The 23,600-nt window shown below is 33.2% G+C and overlaps 1 protein-coding gene across 1 annotated transcript in view; it reads right to left on the reverse strand.

Moving 5' to 3' along the window:
* LOC129004468 (uncharacterized) overlaps positions 1 to 23,600 on the reverse strand; it is a 158,646-nt gene that overhangs the window by 1,882 nt on the left and 133,164 nt on the right. Inside the window, exons 5-10 of the mRNA XM_054433063.1 lie at positions 21,519 to 21,658; positions 8,888 to 8,991; positions 7,997 to 8,158; positions 7,087 to 7,161; positions 6,240 to 6,290; positions 1,533 to 1,595 (exon numbers count right to left, since the gene is read on the reverse strand). Of these exons, the coding sequence (XP_054289038.1) occupies positions 1,533 to 1,595; positions 6,240 to 6,290; positions 7,087 to 7,161; positions 7,997 to 8,158; positions 8,888 to 8,991; positions 21,519 to 21,658 (595 nt within the window). The remainder of the gene's footprint in view (positions 1 to 1,532; positions 1,596 to 6,239; positions 6,291 to 7,086; positions 7,162 to 7,996; positions 8,159 to 8,887; positions 8,992 to 21,518; positions 21,659 to 23,600) is intronic.

Below are 23,600 nucleotides of genomic sequence, written 5' to 3' on the forward strand. Positions count from 1 at the left end.
ACAAGACTACAAGATCGCGCCACTCATCCTACACTCATCTCCATTCATACTTGGCTTAAAATACCTACTTTGCATGGTCGCCATTTCATTGAAATGTAATGTCTTTCAAAATCATGATCACAAAACCGAAATAGAAAATATTAATAAACGGCCTTGGTCACGACAAAATCGTAAACATCTCCTGCGGGGTCGCAACGAAGGTTAATCGTGGTTATCTTCTGCAATTGTGGAGGAAACCAGAACGTGTTCTACGTTCACGGCAAAAATATTAAACATTTTGAACCATCGTGAAGACATTACTCTCCCTTACAATCGTGGAAAAATTGTGAACATCTTCCACATTTGTGAGGACATCATCTTCGTCTCTCACGATAGTGAAAAAATCATGAACGTCTCTGTGGTCTTGTAGGAATCGTAAACAACTTCCATGATCACTGCAAGTCTTGATTATCGATCGTGCAATATCCGCAGATGCTTTCAGCGATCGTGGGAATATACTACTAAAACCGTACTTGTAAAATCATGCTAGGCTAGAAAATCGTATCCCCAAATGAACAGATTTTCAGCAAAAATCATTTTCCAAGAAGAACATTCTGTTGAGGTCCCGAGTGAGCACCATCCCCTTGGGCCCAAAGCGTGTCAAGTGCTAACTGCCGGCCTGGTTGCTATGGTTCTATGTATTTACCATACCATCTGGCTAGATCAATTCAATTTTATTTGTATTTGTTACAACTCTATAGTCCTGAAAACTATATAAGGACAGCATAGACATTCAAAAGATTCATTTACTAGCCTAACTAAACACCAAGACGATATATTTTTTGCAACAATACTTTCGGAGGAGAAGAGTCAACAAAAAGTAACTTGTGTTCTGGCTGACACTCATTAGTACCACTTGCATCTTGAATCACTGGTTAACTTGTTCACAGACTAACGCATTAGATCTTACATCTAGTGTAGACACTCAATATGGTCAATATGTACAATTGCTCATTTTTAAAGACAATATAATATTATACTTAAAAGGGTTTTTCAAAATGAAAATGTTTCTAGTACATTTGCAACACTAGTTATTGTTATTGATAAAAAATAAGTAAATTTAATTCGATTTATGAAATAAATCAAATGTAAAACTATATTGTTTGAAGGTCCTAAGACGTTTTGAAATGTTAATGAGTATGATCGTACCGAAGAAAAGGTTCAAAGAGCAGACACTAAGCAGAAATGTAGGCTTCATGCAAGATGATATAAAGAAGGTTAACAATCTAACATAACACACTGTTAGGGATTCCTCACGCAAACTATAAGCAAACAATTGATAGCAACCAGCAATAACAAGAAGTGTAATAAAAAAGCTAACACACAGAACAAGAATACACCAATAGTGAATCTAACCAATGTTACTTACTGCTACAAAGCATTAATAATGTGTTGTTTGATGTTTCTGCATATGAATAATAATGTCTTTGTGTCCTACTTACTATGAAAATGTTGTGGTAAATGTAAACGAGAGAGGTTCAAACATTATTTACCTGAGTGTCAAAAATATCTTGTTTTTCCTGAGGATTGGACCCCTCCTCTTGAACTGGGAATGGCTAAAAATTCATTAAACGTGTCACAGTTCATTAACTACTGGGTTTCAAAATGAAAAATCCTTGATTGAACTTTTTTTAATGAGTGTGAGTGTTCAAATTTATAATACTGGGCAGCAATGTGTGGTGTAAAATGTATCAATAATCTCACCCAATTCATGTCAATGTGCAGGTACCATATATATACAGTTCAACAATGGACAAACAGACCAGCACTACCACATGAAATTAATATTGTTTGTAATTACACCACAGCAACACCAATGTAACAACAACATGTGATCAACAACAATGCAACAACGAGTCAACGTGTCAGCGATGATAGCACATCCGGAGGTGAGCGAAGCCTGAAACTACAAGCAATGAAGCATTAGTTCACCTCGGTAGTGTATGGGATAGGGTAGGAGTTTGCGGATTCAGGTCAACCTTAGGACTTGTGAAACTACAACACCTTTCAACCAAGGATTAGGGGGAGACTTTCAAATTATAAATTATAACACAGTTTCATTAACATTATTTAAAAATAAGGCAGACTATGATACACACTTTAACGAGGTTATACAAGAACCAGGAGTAAACTTCTCAAACTATGAAACTCTTCAACGGGGGAGTTGTCAAACTACAATCATTTCTTATCCAAAGGTTAAGCTAAGCTTCGGTTGAGCTTTCTAAAACTAACACTCTTCAACCAAGAGTTATACCAAGTGGTACAAGAGCAATACTGAATACAAATGTATGGCTGACGATTCTAATCCGAAGCTAGAAGCCAAATAAGTGGATACCTAATACCTTTATTTAGTTTTGTTCAAAGAGGTTAAACTTAAAAGATATAAGCAATTTTTAACTTTATCCCTAACCAGTGTAAATAGCATTGGCACTAATAAAGATATACTTGAAGCTACATTAACATAAACACTAGTTTTGACTGAATTTAATAAGACAAACAATCACGTTAGACTTGACAATGTATTTTTTAATTTGTTAATAAATTTATGCCTTTTTATGGTTACATGGGAGTCAAGGTACTGCATTTTGACAATATCTTGATAAATTAACCAATACAATGTAGAATAATAATGCAATGCTTATAAATTGTTCGTTGTTTTGACTAAACGAATTTGATACAATAAAAATTTGCAAACAAGTAAAAAAACAGATTTTTGGAGTACATATCCCATTCTAAGCCTTCTTCCCATTGTTGGATTGGGCTTGTTTGCAAATTAATTTGAATAATCAGTGATTGTGACCTCTTGAATTTTTTTATAATGTAGAAATCCAAAACTAAAGATTTCTTAGCCTTACTTTTCTTTATTTAAAAAAAAAATCAAACCCTAAAACTAGTTTCAGATTTGTGCAAGCAGATTTCAGGAACCCAGAATTGAACCTTAGCGACACTTGGTAATACTGAACCAACAATCCTCCCAAGGGTTAGGTCAGGGTTAGGGTTAGGTTAAAGGACAACTACCTCGAGGTGATACATTATATGCTTACTGGGAGCTAGGGATCTCCGACTCGATGTAGGAGGGCGAAACGGCAGTTGCAGTCTCTTGAATGAGAAGTGGGAGGCGAATATTTGAAGCAGTGATCAAGCAAGCAGCAGCCCTGGAACAGTACACTCTGGGAATGGCCGTATCGTCAGCCGCAGACAATGAATACTTTAAAACCCATCTTTAAAGTATTAACTTTTTGTTTTAACGCCATTATAATTTTTTAATGTTTCAGTTAGGTAACAGTCCAAACCCTGGTGATGTTACTGTTACTCCTACTAAACTAGACCTCACATTAGACATCATCATTAATTGATAGCCTAATAAAAATGACATCTGGATACAGGATTAACCTCATTATGAGATTGAAACCAGCAACCTTCAGAATTCAAGATAGTTTATAGTTGTTTGAATAGTACTTGAATAATAGTAGTTTGTGATGACAGTTAACCTCCAAGTTAGATAGGTAACCTTCTATTTTGTTTTGTTAGTGTTTCATTTTGTATGAATCATCACACAACTTTCAAAGAAAGTGAACCAAATAATCTAAAATTTTGTGAGTTCAAGTTTTAATTTCACAATTGCACGTGAATTGCGATATTTTATTAGGATTGTTTGTTAGACATTTGTTCCCATAGGAAACAATTAGAAGAGTTTGAAATCTATATAATTAAAGCTAAAATTCTTGTGAATACAGTAGAGTCCCGCAAACTCAGCACTCGATAACCCGGCAGTCTGGATAACTCGGCCATCACCTGGCTCAGAAAATTAGTGATTTTTTGAGTCCGAGTTAAAAGTGGACTCAAGCCAGCGCTAGACAAATCATTCGCAACTCATACCAAGGATTTGTTGTACTAAATCTGATGACTTAATACTGACTTGTAATAAAAATATTAATAAAAAAGGCAGTTAAAAAGCTTAAAAATTGTATTGTTCTTATTTTTAACCCTAGTTCCTGATAACCCGGCATTTCACAAACTCGGCACCCTTCCAGTCCACATTACGCCGAGTTTGCGGGACTCTACTGTAAATATTTTAGGTTTTATTTGGCACACTTGAGTAATATGAAAAGCTTGTTGTAGTTTTACTTTATTTTTAAAATAAGATAACTATAATCAAAGATAACAATGAAATTGAGTTGCTATACAAATTTAAGTACCACCCCCATATACTATATTGATTTTTATTGAAAACCAATTGAATAAGTTATTGAACCATTCAATTTTTTTAAGTATAGCAAATCTGGCAAATGTATCACACAGTTAGAAGACTAAACTCTTAAAATCACTCTCGTTTTCAATAATTAAACTAAACAAATAAACAAAACAATTAAATATATGAGGCAACTGAAAAAAGTGTTTACATCAGAGTTTTTAAAATGTAAACCAAATTGAAGTACACCTGTAAAAAAAACTAAATATCACATTATGGCATATTACCAACATCGTACATTTTATGTTTATGATTAAGTATTAAAGTATTACCATAAGTATTAAATTCATAAAAGTATTCTTTATTTTTTCACTCTAAGTGGTCATACAATATTAAAATCATAAAAATAGTTATACACATATTACAGCCAACAATCTATGCTTAGATAACTACTACCTACATTTTTCGTGATAAGAATAGAGATTTAGGCTCGATGCATATTGAAATATTGTGCAACAACTTAACATTTTCTTTGTGACATCTATGGACACCAATATCTGCATTTTTGGAACATGCAGGAAGAAAACGTAAATATAGATGGATAGGTTTTGTTACAGAAACATTCACATGAAATGCAAACACCCATCTGCAAGCAACATAGGGTAAGACACTTGGTATTAAAATGTGGGTTTACTAACAGAAGTAGGGAAAATTTAATAAATATTTAAGTTTACTAGAGCTGAATTGATTACTAAAACTAATCTACGGATAGGTCAAAATTTCAGTTTACCATTATCTGGCTGGTAACCGCTATTGCTTATTACTTTTAGGAAGGTTTATTACACTATTGAAGGTTTTGGTAGTTTTATCAATATTCTTTTTAGGAAAATAATATAAAAATATGTACCTTATCTACTTTTATTTAAATAATTTCTACGTCTTTACTCTATTGCTATTAGGGTTGAAACTAAGATGTGTGAAAGAAAAGTATATAGTAATGTACATTTAAGTTTAATGTAGATGATGATGTTACTATTCAACAAAAAATTTAAGTGGTGCACTACCTAAGGGAATTTTCTGTATTGAATTCTAATTTTAGTTATTGAGTCATTCTTTAGATACAAAAACATTGTCCGGAAAACAGCCGTTTTTAGCTCTCTAAATCGTCCGCAAAATCATCGTTTTTGGGTAACTTCTAATAGGGAAAAGAAATAAGGGATATGGAATATAAAAAGGGATATGGTAATTCTGGTATATGGTTATCTCAAAGTTATGGCACATTATAAATGTAACACAAATTATAAAAATGCTGCTAATCTCACAACATTTTAAGTTATATTTATAAACAACAGAAATAATATGCAAACATATTGATGCCGACTTTGTATAACCTTAAAATTATTTCTATTTGGTCTAATTTTGTAACAATTAGCAGGTTATTTCCATGTAAAGTATGATGAAAATAGTTGTTCATCACACAAAGCGAAAGTATTTTTTGGTAAGTAATCGTATTTAAAAGCGAGGTGCACGATTGCGTACCAAAAAGAGCCACTTTTGCTCCCAGTGATGAAAAAAACTGTTTTGTAACATTTATTTAATTTCTTCATTTTAATTTAAAAGAGACTCCTAACCATAGACTGAATCTAGACTAAATCTCTTGAAATTTATAATGCTTTATTAATATCTTAACAGAAATTTTGTATGAAATCCACCTACAAGGTAATCCTAAAAATGTTCCTAAAAATCACTAGTTGAGTCATTTTAAAATCTACGAATCAATAATTATTTTAATAAAACACATTGTACTTTTAAAACTTACGGAACTTAGGTAATTCCTTGCATCATTTCTATGAAAATTGATATTGATTTCTTTTAATTTGTTAAATAGCAAAACTAAATATTAGCTTTAAATACTCTAGTGTGACTAAGCTATTACTATGAGTGGAGATGAAAAACTAATCTTTTCATTGGTTCTAATGTGGGGGTGTTGTGAAGATTAACATTTTACCTTTCCTCCGCAGCTAAATTTTCTTTTGCTGCAAATAGGGCACGAGCAAATCTGTTTGTGGAAAAATCATATTATGGGTTGAGGGATTTTGGTATTACCTGTTGTTAAGCTGACATGCCATAATTTGGAAAGCCTCTTTATTTAAATTGTAAAGCTTATAAACTGGAAATAGGTACAGAATGTTTTTACTATTATTTGTGATGAAATATTGACAAAATCAGCATATACAGTGTGTGGTAGAATGGAATAACACAGTTTGACTCAGGTAGTACTCTGGCTGACAGAGGAGATGGACAAAATTGGTCTTGTTGTCATCGGCCACTCATATCATTTCAGTTACCTTCATGGTTTGGACCAGACAGCAAAGACATTATGCTGCCCTCCCCTTCAAAAGCCAAAGTATTATGTGGATAAAACAACTTTGATCCGTTCTACCCCACCCTAGTAAGCAGAACTAACTTCTTTAAAAAGTGTGTTATATTAACTTTACAGATATATCAAGAAATGGGTTTTGACCAATATAGACCCTTGTTTTATGTCTTTATACACAGTTCATAGCAAAACCAGCGATGCAATAACTGAAGAATATGTTTTACTCATTTTTAGATTATTTTCTTGCTGCAAAAACCCACTTGTACTGTTTAGTTGATTAGTGCCACAGCTTTATTTTGACGCTTTCACCATACCATTGATGTTTAATGACAACAATTATTTATAAACATATAATTCTGTGAAATACCATTTTTTTTTTATTTGTAAGGACAGTCATATATAGTATGACATAATAGTTTAAGTTTTGGAACAATTTTCTTTCAAAATTGGAAGGATCAAAACGGTTATGTCTTACCTGTGAGCAACAGAAGGTGTTGCCTTGGGTGCTCTGGCATGCTTGGGCGGCAGCACAGGCTCCAGTACCCGGCACCTTCAAACACACTCATACAGTAAAGGTACAGGATGAATATGATAGTAGTGAATGGAAACATGATAATAGTAAGATTTCAGGATCAACAAGCAAAAACCAAATAATCACACAGGATCAATAAAACCTTCAAACAGACTAATGAAATTACCAGTCTAAAGGGGAATTGTAGCGGAAAAGATAGTTAAGTTATTAACCATTAACAGTAACTTAGAATAAAAGCCTTTAAAAGGTAATTATAGAGGAAGGGATTTACAGTGGCTGAAAATTTGCCTATAGTACTCATAAACGTTTTGGTTCCTAACCTAGGAAATTTTATAAGCTGTTTTGTGAAATTCTTCAGTATGGCTGTTACATTATGCAAATTCAGAAAAGATTTCCATAACAAATGTAACCAGGAGTGGTGATAAAAAGAGCTACAACTAATACTAGAATAAAATAACAGCACATAGATTGATACATTTTTAAACAGTCTTGATAATGACTACTAATACATTTTTTACACTATTTTAAAAGCTGCTAAGAAGAATTAAAAACCATATCCTAAAAATAATGTTCTTAATACATTTCTAAAAGCGTAGTATAACGATGGAATTTTTCTAAAAAAATTAATGTTTTCAAACGTCCAAAGCTAATGGTAGTGACTTGCAACATTGGTTCCAAGAAGAAAAATTGCTGGGCTAGATTATTTAGCATAACCTTTTTCATTATTTTTATGGGAGGAATCAACATACTGCAATATCAAATACTGTAATGTAAGCTTACTTATCTGTAACAGGATGAAAAATATACTGAATCTACTTTATTGTAAAGAAAGAGTAATGAAATGTTTAGGAACCTCTGATGCAGTCACCTTGGTCACCTTGAGTTGGGTCTCCTTGTAGTCTGGTTGATAAGGTAGCAGCATTCGGATCTTCCCCCAGCGGTTGAAGAACAAAATGATGGCTGCTACCCAGACCATCAATACTAGCACTACAATGCCCACCTCCACCCCACGCACCTGTAAGTAGAGGGATGTAAACTATGTCTTTCCTTCATCATTGGGTTTTTAATAAATTATCCTAACGAAACAGCTGATGTTAATCATTAATACAGCTGTTAGTCATTGAGACAGCTGATGTTAATCATAGGTAATCTCATCCCATTATCACTTGTCCTCTCATTCACCTTAAAATACAAGTACATTGCTTTTAATGTGAAGCAATTAAGTGGGTTAACCGGCAGCCAATAGCCAGTTTAAGACAGTGGATTATCGGATAGTTTCGCCCCAGTTTGAGCTTAAGAGTTGTGAGAGTAGCTGCCAGGTGCGCTAGTTACCCTGACATTGTCAACCCCTTATTAGAGGAAAAAATTAAAACTACCGCTTGTGAGGAAAAACTACAACAGCCTCTTTTGTCAGACGCTGTTATCTCTCTCACTGTCGTAGGTCTACTTACTACACACGGAACCAGCAGCTTAAAGAGGTGTTCAGTAAGTGCATCTAACTGTATAGAAGCTTATTGGTTATAACAATTTTGAAATATCTTGTTAAGGGTGCAACCATGTTTTATCACCTACATTCTGTCATTGTGTAATCACAAAAAATAACAGTGCAGTAAAAAAACTTGTCACATTTAGGCCTCTATTGTGTAGTAAAAAGCTAATTTCCATGAAACAGCTTCATTAGCAGAAGCCTAAGGTTATCTGTATAGTGTATATAATTATTATTGGGTTATGGATAAGAAGTTACCTGTATATAAGTTGGGGGCATGTTGGTAAGGGGGGGCACTCCTCGCGGGCCCCCCCCTCTGACCCCCGGGGGTGTGATTTGTACCTCGTTCGTTCTGGGTAACTCTGGAACAAACCAAAAATGAACAGTTAAAAAAATAAAAATAATAAGCTAAATTTATACTCACAGAATAAAATTTGGTATGTCATATGTAAAAAACAACAGAAATTCCTTGGGTTTTACTCTTTTTGTTCAGCAATAGTGTATAATGCATTATAGTGTAAATCTTATTATGCGGTTATAAAATATTCTACGATTTTGAACAGTTGTAATCATCTCATTGCTAAATAAAACACCCCAAGTGTATTAAATAACCAATGCTAATTGGTATTTTTGGGAATGACCTTTTCTTTTGTACTTTGTTTAGTAATTTGCCACTGTAATGTATATGATTTGGTATATGACAGTTCATTTATTTACATTTTCGTACATCGGTCAGTCATGGCTACCTAGCTTTCTAAAAGACCAATGTTAAAAATATTAAATTTTCATTTAAAGTTTTTAACGAAAACCGAATTTTCCCAGAACAGGGGCTAGCATGGATAAGTGTTTTTAGCCTGAAACTGATATTCCTAACATTTAAGAGGAAATCATAGGAGCCGTTTTTGAAATCATTTTGCGCAAATGTTACTCCTATTATAGTATAGTATAGATATAATTTAACAGCCATATCCTCTTCTTTAATCTGTTAAATACATAAATTATGGTATGTATTTTAGATGAGTAGGCCCCCTACTGATGTTTTCTCAGAAAATGGCAATGCTAACAATATGCATTGAGGATTGATTAGACTATACCAGCTTTGACAGAAATGCCATCCTAGATCAAAGTTGATGAGCTCGTGTCATTTTACTGAGCTGTATGATTATTGTACATAGCAATATACAGTTTTGATTCATGTAGCAGTATAAGAGCTTTTTCTGGTTATACCAAACCATTTGTTAAGGGAGGGAATTTGGGCAAGGAAATGGAAATGGATGGGGAATTTGGGGTAGAATTGTGAAGACAAATTAGTCTATTTACGTCAATACGAGAGTTCCAGGATTCATTTACAAATTGCTAAAGCACCAATGCAATCAATTTGTGGTTAGAAATCAATTAATTTAGGGGGACTGAAATGAACTGCATGTACGGTATTTAGCTACCAAACAGATGAATTTGTGCATGTCATATTCTCTCTCAGTAGAATGAAGGATAATATTTTTTGTACTGTACAAAAATATTATTTTTATTTCATTTTAAATTTTCTAAAATATTTTTTATTTATTTATGTATTTCCATTTGTGACTGCTATATACATATTTAGTGGATTTCTAATTACTGTTGTGTTGTATTTTTCAGAGTTACAAAATATTCAAGATTGTTAATTTACATTATGGCACCCAAAGAGAAATAAATATACTATTGAAACAAAGCTGCTGCAATCTAAGTGAATTTAGGGTTACTTAGTGAGTTTACACACTGGTTTATGACAAAAAAAAAGAGAATTTACACTTAAATCCGACCGACGGACCTTCCTTAAGCATATACAAAAAACACCAACTTGTTAAAAAAATATTTGTTCAAAAAGTCTTTAGGTTTGCTGCTTTAAACAACAGTTTTTTATTTAATTTTCAAAGCCAAATATAAAATAACAAAATTTGCTAAATTTTGAGAAAACATATTTAAATAAAGTAATCGGCATTACAGCAATCATTTATCTTTGAAGAATAACATGGAGGACAGTGTACAGAATTCAGCACTTTTAACATATCGGTATTGACATATAAAAAAAATTGTTTTTCTTTGCTGAATTGAATAGTGAAAAGAGTGTTTATGAAAAAAAAACACAGCGCTAATAAATTAATAATTGCTTGAGAGGTAAATGTTCTAAAATCACAAAACCCTTGAGGAACATCACAGTTGAAAACTATATCACAAATGTCAATTACAAATATCTAGATTACATTGCAAGATTGGCTTACATATCCATTAAAATAAAGACATAAAATTCCACTTTAAAGTTGACAAAGCATACAGTACTTAACATTTTACCTCAAGCAAAGACACAATGGAAGCTCCCACTGACCAGCTATAGCTTCTACCATTGACCATTGACTATATAACACTACTAGATTGAAGACTATGCGGGAGGACGCGTGAACAGGAAATTTCTACAATGTACTGTGTTGTGCACGGTGGATGCACGTAGTACTGACCCCTCTACTTAGATCGCAGCACCGTCACCACGAAGTTCATGGAACCGTCGCCTGGCGCGCTGCAGTTGCTGCCAACTGGACTGGACTGAGCTTAGCGGCGGACTAGACTAGACTAAACTGTTGGACTAGACTCGGCGATGCGGAGTGAACGATTGCCCGCGCTCGCGATGTACTCGGCAGCGGGCGGCGGCGCAGCTGTGTGAATGCGATGTAGGTCATTGCTCCTGATGTAGTAGGCTAGGCTACTGCTGCGCGCGCGATACCGCGTTTTGTTTACTCATAGTCATTTGCACGTACCGTTTGTATGCTTGGTACGGTACGAGTTTATTCAGGAGGGTATAGCAAATCTTTGACAACTTATTTTTAATTTCTCCCCATATTAATTAGTACATGGATAAAGTATTGTTTACCCCAACATTTTCGAGTATGAGTTTTGAGTGGATATATCCACTGAATTGATGTCTGAAATCACCGAACGATTTTGAAAAATAGTACTGTAGTATGTTGTAACCCTTTAAATTCAGAACAAAATAGTATAACTCCAATTTCTGTAAAAATTACGGTTAAAATTCCATTATAAATTATGGTATTTCAACAAAATATCCCTTAATACAAGAAACAAATCTTAATTTCTAAAAAAAAACATGTTTTGATTGAATTAAGTACTCGTATGTAATAATCCTTTTTATTCTTAACAACATCTAGTGCAGCCCCATATTCCGGTAAAAACTACGGTTCAAAAGTTCTTGAAACTTATGTTATTTTCCCATAAAACTATGACAAAACCGAGAAAAGGATTAAAAAAAAATTAATTCTGATTGATTGAAATTCTTCTGTGATGGTCCTTATAATTCTAAAGCAAATAGTGCAAAATGTATTCATTATAAAAATTGTCATCGTAAAAATCTTTAAAATTAACAACGCTTAGTGAAGGTTAGTAATTTCTTTACTCCAAACAAATAATCGAAAGATACATTAAATTAACAGAAAAATGATTTCTTATTTGCTTATGTACAGTACAAAGAAAACTTGTTGAGTCCAAACTGTTGTTTGGATCTCCCAGACTGTAAAAAACACCCCCGCTGCATAGTCAATGCCCACAGGTACGTGACCGCGAGGATATCTCGGCTTTTGTAAGCTGGGGTACGGTGAAAGTTTACGATCCCTCGTTTATGGTCCTATGATTTAGCAAATGAAGACCCCACATCGGCAGCTACAGACAACCCAATGTATAAAAATATAAAACACCCTGGTCAAAGATTTGGTTCTGCTGTATACAAATAAATGCTTGTTAAATGCGTTAAAAGAAAATATAGGCATACTCCTACATACGCTGGGGTTCTCGTTATCTGGTTTGAAAAATAATGTGACAAATCTGCATTGCAAAATAATTCAGGCATTTTGCATTACACTTTTTACAAAGTGATGTGATACTTAAATTGAAATAGTGTTAAATGAAATTTAAAAAATGTGTAAAAATAATATTTATTACGTATAACCATGAATATAATTAGTGTAAATAGTAGTGAAAAAGTCAAACATATGTAACATATGTATCAAACATATGTAAATATATTTAAGCATTAACTGAAAAGTTAACATTTAACAGATGCTACTTTTCTTGTACGGCAATAACAGTTGTGTTTCAAAGGTGTCTCCAGTAACTCAAGTATATACAACAACGGAAAGTGTTGTAATCATAAACAATACATCTGTGTTCTACTGGTGTTGAGGAATCAAATTAGGGTTATTTAATTGTATAGTACGTAAATACTTTTCAATAAATTAAAAAAATAAATGTTTGTATTTTAGTCTAAAAAATGCTAATAATTATCTTATTACTAAAATATAATATGATATATTGCTGTATTGGATTTAAGAGTAAAATGAAGACGTTATGTAGTGATAATCGTGTCTGTCTAGAGGTATCAAAACATGACATAGATGAACTATTGAGTCGTACTATCGAGTTCATTTCATTAATGTTAGTTGATACTGACTGCACAATATTTTTCGTAGTTGTCAGCTGATATGTTTCAATTTGTTAATATCGATATATCGAGAAAAAATCATCGATAATAATGAATGTTCCCTTTAACAGGAAAGTACCGTATGGGTACTGTTAATTGTCAAACTTATTTCGGTAATATCATTGACTATATAACACTACATTTTATATATGTAGTGTTATATAGTCAATGGTAATATGTTTTATTTTCTATTTTTTACAATATTCAGGTTTTACATTTAATTCGGTAATTTACAATATTCATTCAGCTAGGACCACTTGTCATTCAACTAGGGCTTTTAGCAGGGTAATAAAAGTTTCTCTTCTGTGAACGCTTCCCTCGCCAGTCCTTGGAAATTTGTAATCCCAATCTTGGGTGAGCGAGGTTTCTTTTTCAAAGCGTAAAAGATTAGCATGCAAGAATGATGCAAGTGTTTTATATTTTATTGTTATACGAACAATGGTTTAAAAAATAAAGAATTGTAAACTTTGTTCTGCTGTATGTACACAGTGGAGAAGTATACATGCGAAATGTCAATTCTATCTCTGAAATCACCAAACAAAGGATATTGTTTAGGTAATGAACTTCAATTATGTATGAAACACACTTGTGATATAGTAAATCACCATGTTGGGGGTGAAGGTCGTTTCGGATTTTTAATAGTTTGTAATATATTCCCGCTGTTAAAAATTTCAAATAACCATTTTGGTTATTTTTTCCCATTGATTTGTGAACATTTTTAACATCTAGTATTATAAAAGGCTGTGTATTTTGAAGGCTATTTCAATTATACGTTAAGCAGTGTAAATTTGATATCACAATATCAAAATCGTCCAAAACACAGAGACTTTGTACAGTTCCCTACTGCTTTCGTAAACAAATATTCACAAGACTATTGTTACACCATTATTATTATTTGAACTTCATCAATGTTTCTTGTGTTTTGGGATACTCAACGTTTCTGGAGTTGGATCAACTCCAACCGTTTAAAGTAATAATAATTAACAATTAGTTTGCAGTATTATTTCTTAAAGTCCAAATAATAATAGTTACATGTTTTAGAACCAAATTAATTATGATATTTTCCCCACTACACAGTTTTAATAGACTTTCCACGTACGAAATTTGTCCAAGTACCGGTAAGGGTAGTTAATAAACCTAAAACGTTCATAAGTCTTCATATTGACTACATCGGTTTAACATTTTTAGCGGTTGCAAAAAATGGATGTGATATAGTGGAGACAGACTGACTCTCACCACCACGTTTTATAATACTGTAGTATAGATACATATTTTTTAATGAGAAAGGATGGAGTTCTGGTCTCTGGGGACATCGAAACGAAAAAGTAAATCGATCACAGGCTGAGCCCCTATGGCGATAGTTTATTATAAATATAAAATTGGCTGATAACGGAACTAAAGAACATGTAACAGTTATATCACACTTCTAAATTAAAACTGAGGCTTACCATAGGCCTATCAAATATTTAACCCCGTTTTACAGCAGCAATGTCTCATATTACTGACACATCAACTGGTGCCTGTTTCCCTTTAGCAGACAGATGTTGTAAATCATAGTGTAGCCAAGGGGTTGTCGGGTATTGTGTGAAGGCAATGCCCTTATACCCGAACTGAACGAACGCTCTGCCACCCCCCATGTTCTGTCATTCCACTTTCTCTTTTCTCTGAGCACATTTTGCAGTTTTTATTTGCTTTGGGCGTTTTGTGTGGTCGTTATTTCAAGCTCGTTCACTAGTTTCAAAGTGTTAGGTGGATGTATTCTACTATACTTAATAGATTAAAATTTAATTGTGATATGTGGATAAATCAATTTATTTATTTATAAAATATCACACTTTCTTAATTCCAATTAAATCTTTTATTATAAATTCTTCCAACAAAACATTTACAACATGACGGGTTTGATTACGCAAATTTGTATTTAAGTTATTCTCATCGGCGTTTTAAATTTGATTAGATAGGAAATTGACACATATCTACAGGACATCTTTTTTATCAATCAAATTCACTAACCACTAAAATATCACGATAAATATTAGGATACGAGTCCCTGTCTAATATCTCAGATTCTTAGCGAAGCAGTTAAATTAATGATCAGTCGCGCTTCACTTCTAACAACACGAATTCGAGGCGAGCGGGGAGCGGATGTGCAGTTCCGGCAAGTCACGTGGGCGCGGGTAGCATGGCTCAGCTGTCGGCTGTCTGTACATTGCGTCGTAACAGCAGACAGCACTATGTTTTCATTGCCCGCCACATCGTGGCAGCACCTACTGGTCGGTGACGTCAGCGCTATGATCGCCCCTTCCCGCCAGAGTGTGCTGATTGCTTGTTCACAACCAAATGCATGGGGCTTTCAATCTATATAGTCAATGCTTCTACTGACCAAGTCTGACCACAACCTAGGTCGATGAAGAATACCTTATTGATCAACCGTCAGTAGTGGCATGTCTTCGCCATGTAATTTATTCATCGGTGCCACTTCGTTACGCCTGTCTGCCACTAGCTTATCTTTCAATTGGCCTTTCCTTTACTGTTGTAACACTACTAAACCCTCTAAATGCTTGAGATTCATTGGAATGTTAATTTGAGATTTTGAGAAAAGAATTTCCTTTGAACTTTTTGATAAATATGAGTTGCTACTATACAATTTTAATTGCATACATCACTCTCAGTGTAATTAGTTTATTTGTTTAATTATTGACTTAATTTACTGTGGAAAATATATTTTAAATTGTTGGATTGGATATGACGTCGCCTCGCCACTCATCTGAGTGTGTGATTTGGAGTGTTGTAGTGTTTTTGTGAGTGTTGCGGATGGGGTCCTCCTGCAGCCTATGAGGGCCTATAAGTTTTGTTTTTGTTGGCCGCAGGTAGGTCCCATCCCTGACCCCCTTTGTCATTTGAAAAAACCACGACCACCTTTAACTCCAGACCGCGGCCATTGTGGCAACATCGCAAGTAGTGTTGTAACAGCTGTTTTGTTTGGAGGAAGCTAATGGTTTGTGTACTTTTTAAGAACCAATACGAAAGCTTGGTTACTGGGCTATGCAAATATTGATTCCATTTTAATTGTACAGAAATAGATTTTCAATTTATATTGTTTTGGTTTTCAATTCTATATGTCTTATTTTCAATCGTTTGGTAAATGTATATTAATAAATTTGAATTTAAATAATTAATACGCTAATTAATGAGCTGGTGTCACCTGTCTACCATCTAATTTTTTGAGACGTTTAGTGCTAAGCAACACTACTTCCGACGTTGCCAATTCTACCAGGCTACGATATACATTCTCATAGTTTGTTACTATGACCGTGCTAAACTCCATGCGGATCGCTTCAGCCATTCAGGAGGGGCAATTAATTGTAGAACAAAAGCTGGAGTTTAATTTAAGAGCAATGCTCGATCTGCTCGATAATATTAATCAGGACAACAATTGAAACATATTTGTCGTAACATTATCCAAACACAATTTTTCCAAACAGGTGGCATGTAGTAACAAGTGAGATACGCAATAGCATTGATAAAAAAATTAAATAATACTTGTCCACTACGAAACTTTGGTTTAATAATCATCTCAAAACAACACAGTACTATGATTTCAACTGATTACTTAATAAAGGGTATGATAAAAAGTTAATTAATACGGTGGGCTAGTTACAGCATGTTGGTTTTATTCACAAACATTAGTATGAGCTCTTGCGTGTTGTCACATGATGGATAGCAACTCTCATGCTACCAAATGCAACAGGCTGGGCCAGGTGACATTTACCTGTTTACATTGAGCTGTGTGTGTTGTTAAAAATAAAAACAAAACCCAAATGATTTGATCATAGTGTTTAAATTATTAACTTTATATTTACAGTATATTTTGTTTTTAGAAACTAGTTTGACCCGTGCTTAGTGTTAGGTCGAATACAGAAAAATGAATAATATAGTTTTAAACTCTACAATTCATAACAGAATTTCATTTAACTCGCTTTTATAAGGATTAACTTAGTTCGCTTGATTTCAATCAGCTCTCTGACAGTATAAAACTAAAACTTACTAAATTTGGCAATACCAATGGGCAACATGGGAAAGTAATTGTTGTATTGATGACCATGATTGATTTTATACTTTCAGGTTGAAAAGGTTTCAGAGTCTTGGTTACTAAGATCTTCTAATTTTCTAGTTTAAACAATTTGCAAATACATGCTATCCTTTTGACTTTGTGCAACAGGTATTTTGGGGTTAACAGCTAGACCTATTTATTTAACTAAATTCAGTTATTTTATAAGTTCAATAACTTATTTATAAGTTTAATAAGTTTTAAAACTATGATTGACTAGCAATCCTTGTAAATTTCAAAGAAATTGAGATTTATAAGGATGGCCTTAAACTGTGGTCAGCTAAAACAGTCTTAAATTATATTTCAATTAAAAATAAAAATACATTAGCAACAGTGTTTTTTTCGACCCTTGCTCATTTTCCGAGCTCGGGTTGAAAAGAGTCACTTTACGCCCTAGTGATGATACTATTTTATCCAGATGGGTTTTACTGTATTCATGAGTTAATATTAATATAATATTAATATATATTAATATATATTAATATAATATTAATATTCATGAGTTAATACCTAGAATAGTCTTGCTGTGACCATATTGAGTATTGAGAAGAGATATATTATTTGCTGGTTTGTAAAAGGTACATGTTGACAGGCCATAAAGCGCATTAAATATAATAGCAATTATCGTTAAAATGGAATGGCTTTGAACAACAGAGCGTGTTATTTAACAACATGTGGTGATAATAGAGACTTTGCATGACTAGTTCCAATACACTGAAAATATGACCTTTATGCTTTGAACTGTTATTCATGTAAAACGTATCCAGAAAAGCTATATTTTGGCATCATGGGGTTGGTAGAGAACTCCTTATAAAATATCTCTCAATTTTGTATCCTTTATTAAAATATTACACCCACCCTTTCTCAATAATTTTTCATGTAACAGCTTAAACGTTTTTATAAAAACTTAAAGGTTATTGTTTGATAAGGAAACAAAAGGGATTGTAACTACCCAACTAAAATACTACTCAATAAAAAATACTCAAGTTATCGCATTCACTGACATATATATATATATATATAAATCGATAGTGCATATTTATATATTTATACAAATACTAGCTGTTGTACCCGTGCTTTGCAACGGGAAGAGGACACAAAATAGAAACATTTTAATCTTTACATCAGTTGCATATAGTAATTACACATCCGCCAAAGCTTTTAGAAACAAAATTAAACTTTTATGGCCTTAATAGAAAGGTTTAAGTTATGATTTTTAAATCTCGTAAGTAGTGGATACCACCATTTTGGTTTTGATTAATTTTAAATCTTGTGTAGGCTGATATGAGAAAAACTGACCAAATTTTCGAATTAAACTTTCACATACGATTTACCTTCATCTCCCTTAATTACATATCTTTTTATTTATAATTGGCATTTTAAATTTCAATTTTGAAGTTGCAAAAATACTTATTATTAAATTTAAATGGACATTTTTTTTTTAATTTCACTCTTCTTCATAATAAATAACAAATCCTTCAATCTTCAGTTTCTTCACTCACAATAAATCATTAGCAAAACTAAGTCAGCTGTTATAAACTTTAGAAATATTCTTGTGCCTTATCAATACAGTCTTTTGAAATATTAAAGAAACTATATATATACTATAAAAAATGTTAAACAAATAATTTAGCTCTAAAGACAGCAGACAAAACTAATATGATTATCAAAGCGTCGAGGACTAAAAATGTAATAGCAAATACAGTATATGTTTCATTGCATCTCTGATTCTACTCTACAAAAATATCAACAAACAACTTAATATACAAACCAGTTCTTTTAATCAGTTCCATCATCCATTGCCTTTAAATTTTCACACTTACCATTAAGTAAACATAGGTAGTAACAGATATTTTATTGATTTTATAAACAAAAGAACACTGTGTACTGCTTAGTTTTATGATACTTTCCTTGGTTTAATTTAATCAGTGGTGTGGCAAAACACAAATAATAAATTTATCAAATAAAGTAAATGTGAACTGAAAGCTATGTTAAGATAAATAAGAGTATTTTGTATTACCATTTGATAATTTAATATAGTTACACATATACAACAGATTTTAGAACACAAAATCAATGACGTACAATTTTGTTATTGATGATATTCTTTAGTTTAATTTAAGCATAGTTTTAGCAAAAAACAATAACTAAATTTACCTAAATATACATATAAAAAACCATGTGATGTGCAAGTTATGTTAAGTTAATCTAACACATGTAAAGCAGTTCAAATTTATTTAAAATAGCCTCCAAATTCATACAAAAAATCTATAGGGATTGTAATTTTCATACTGTATCCATGAAAACATATCAATAACATTATTTTCATAACTGAGACGAAAAATCCAAAGCAGAGCCGGAGTTGATACAGCAACGGTTATAGAATTTTTTTTCTATAATCATTGACAGTTTTAGAATAAATAATCCATGATAAAAGGTTAGATTAAAATAAACCTACCTCATAGTTATGGAAAATATTATATTTAACTTCTTTGTATCAGCTGTCTGAAATTGTGAAATATGCAATTTAGCAGTTCTTCTTGTTTACATTGAATTGAATCAAATGTAAACAAACATTGTTAGTGTTCTAATCGCAGTCATGGAGACCAATCAATATTTACTTTTAAAATCCTCACCTCAGAACTGTAAAAGCCAAAGGGGCAAAGCCTACGGTCAGTATCGAAATGTGAATAGTCCTATAATGGTCCTTGGTATGTTAGCTATATTTTTGTAAAATATAAGCTTAGTTGGTTCAGTAGTTTTTGTACCTATTAGTAATACACATACAGACAGACACCATTAGATTTTTATATAATAGTATAGATATAAATTTTAACGAATAGTGTTTTTGGCCTCTGGGGACATCAAAATGAAAAAGTAAATCGGTCCCGGGCCTAGGTCTTACCATGCCACGTACCGTTATAGCTACTTCCCTATAGGGAAATTCGCTAAAAGAGCTATATTACTTTTTCTAAAATTAAACAGCAACTAATTGGCAAGTGCTGAATTGATCCTTTGTAGGATAACTAACAACCTTAACCTTCAGATTTGAAGGCCAGACCTTTTCATCACTGTACTACTCAGTCAATATTTCACTCATCCAAACCTTTTAGTTAGAGATATTTTGATAAGTTATGAAGTCTTGAATGAAATATTTTGATATTTCATTCATTTAAACTTTATTTTAGAAATATTTTGAAAAGTATTAAAATATTAATATTAATGACTTGATTGGCCAAAGTTTGAATTGAAGTTTGGTAACTTAATTTGATTATTTACTAAGCTATCAACATTTCAATAAAAAAACATTAATCATTACCTTCCCTGTAGCAGCAAACCTAAGTACCTACTCATTAAAACAAATGTTATTGAAATAGGAAAAAATCTGACAATTTTAAGGGAATATTTTAGTAGAAATCCAGTCAGGTAAATGGAAATTCTTTTAGTCTACAGGTTTGCTGCGGCCGGGGTACTCCCATTTTTCATTGAAAATTAATGCAGAAATCAATAAACTGATTAGGTTGACAGCCCCTTTTAAGCTTGCATTGGCCCGTCCACATATGGCTGTAAAGCAAGGGATGATACTACAATACAAGGGTGAACTGTAGAGATAAAAAGTAGTGGCAGATACCAGGGTCGAGTACTAGGGAAGTTGAACGTAAATCCAATTTTCATACAAATCTGTGCTGTACCGGTTTGGGATGAATACACAGTTTACACTTTTTTACTATGAAATAATGAAATGAAATAATGAGTTTATTCCTTCAAAACAAATAAATACAAAATAATACATTCACTTGGAACTACGTTGCCACATTATCAAACAAAAAATTAAACAATTATATTTACAACTTGAGTCCAGTCTCTTCACTTGAAAAATACATGTTGCCGCTCTCTGTGGCATAATGATTTACTATCATTTATGGAATGATTTGTCGTCTGATAGTATCCAAGAGACAGCTATCTGACACATTTTTGGGTTAAAATACCCACCGAGGCGGTGTCCCCATTTAAATTAATAGAGATAATGACTTGCTGTAAAATTCAATCTACTCGGTTGGTACGTTTACGTTGTGCAGGTTGAAATACAAGTAAAAGATCTCTTTTTAATTTAATCTCCATTTTTAATCTCCACTGTATAATAAACCTGTGTGTAGCCTCAAAAACCCAAACACAAAACACACCAATGTAGCAAATACCCTTAGAAGAAATAAGAACAGTAGTTGGATATTAATGTAGTGCTGAAAGCTCACCTAACGTTCTGAACACTATGGGTCTGCTCTTGTACTTCTTGCCGTCGCGCACGGCCGTCACTGTGATCTGGTACTGCGTGTCGGCCATCAGACCACTCAGCGTGACGGAATCTGAGTTGCCTGCGACTACTGCCACTACCCTGTAACTGTTCAGAACCACCTGAAGAGGCTTGTTGTGGGACTGGATTAGAAACTGGGCTAGAGACTGGGTCAGAAACTGAAATAGAGGCTGGGTTGGAGACAGGATTAAAAACTGGGTTAAAGACTGGGTCAGAAACTTAGTTAAAAATTGAAATAGAGGGTGGGATGGAGACTGGGCCAGACTGGTTGAAATCTGAATTAGAGGCTGGTTTGAAGACTGGATTAGAAACTGGGTTAGGAATTGGGTTGGAAATTGTATAGAGTGTAGATTATACGTAGGCCTACATACTGAATAGTCTCTTACCAATCATAAATGTAGGACCAGGACACTGTCTGATTAAATAATAAGTTAACGTACACATCCAATTATTCAGTCAGGGTCAGCAACTTAGTTAGAAACTGAAATAGAGGCTGGGAGACTGGGTCAGAAAGTGATTGGAAACTGAATTAGAGGCTGGGGTGAAGACTGGATTAGAAACTGGGTTAGAGATTTGGTCAAGAACTTAGTTAGAAACTGAAATAGAGGCTGGAATGGAGACTGGATTAGAAACTGGTTTAGAGATTGGGTCAAGAACTTAGTTAGAAACTGAAATAGAGGCTGGGATGAAGACTGAATTAGAAACTGGGTTAGAGATTTAGCCAGGAACTTTGTTAGAAACTGAAATAGAGGCTATGGCTTGAAGACTGGATTAGAAACTGGGCTAGGAATAAATTGTGTACAGTGTAGATTATGTACATACTGAATAGTCTCTTACCAATCGTACACATGTGGGACTAGGGCACTGTCTGATTGAATAAAAACATACATAACCAATTACTGTATTGTAGTTACTGAACTTCAGAAGACTTGACCCACCTTACAATTGGCCTCAGTGCCCAATAAGTTTCTCTTCTTTTTGCTGGATTTTACCTTTTACATAACAAGCATAACATTGTTTTCTAATATGGAATTTATAGCTGTTTATTATCAATCAAGGACACCTGCGAGTAACCGATCAAAGAGTGTTGTGAAAAGATTTTTCTGTTAAAAAAATTTATATTTTATTCTGCCTTGCATGGCTTGCAGCTTGTAGTTTTTATTTTTTTCATTTTTAGTATGCATGCATTGGTTTTGCATGTTTTATATAAATGAGATCCTGCATGTGTTTATTTCTGCATTGTTATTGTTTGACTTAGCCTATTGTCTGTACAAACTGAATGGCCTAATAAATCATTTGAATCATTTGATTATGAGCTCACGGAAAACTGTAGTTTAATTGAAAGAGTTTAATACAATTGAACATAAGTTTGGCTAGCAACATTTTTATGTAGCTGCAGTGTCAGTCCAGAGGAGACCAGTTAGGTTGGTAGGCGCAATACGGGCACCCCGGGTAAATTTACTGTCTGTGTTATGAATGCTATACGATATTTTACTTATGTCAATATATTTGTTTATAGTATTTTTCAAATATGTACAGACAAATATAGTATGTTTTTTCTCTTTTTTGGTGAAAGAGTTATAACTGATTTGAAAGTAAGAGCATATATGTCGACAGAAAAGAAATAAAATATTCTTTACTAAATTATTCAATAGAAACAAATAAAAAGCTTGAGCCAAATGAACAAAAAACAAAAAAAACATAACCTAGCTTAAGTGGAATAAAGTTGACGGGGCAAGGAAACAGTTGTGGGACAAAGCTGTATTGTTTGTCTGGCTTTAACAGATTAGCAAAGTGCTCCATGAGATTATCTCATCCCTGCATTAGCTGAGTTGTTCTCTTTATCCTCGGCAAAATGGAAAATTTCTTTTATTCGGCTCAAAGCTTTATTGGAGCACAAAGAGAGAATTGTTAACCATAACTCTGTGTGGATTAGCAAACAATCCAAATGCAAAGGGGGAAAATAAATTAAAGTCTTGAATACCTATTTTAATACTTCTTTGATTAAATTATTGCAGAAAAC

This window comes from Macrosteles quadrilineatus, unplaced genomic scaffold (genome assembly GCF_028750875.1).
Source record: "Macrosteles quadrilineatus isolate MER2022 unplaced genomic scaffold, UCM_ALF_1.0 Scaffold_9__3_contigs__length_116548681, whole genome shotgun sequence".
In the NCBI taxonomy this organism is placed as follows: Eukaryota; Metazoa; Arthropoda; class Insecta; order Hemiptera; family Cicadellidae; genus Macrosteles; species Macrosteles quadrilineatus.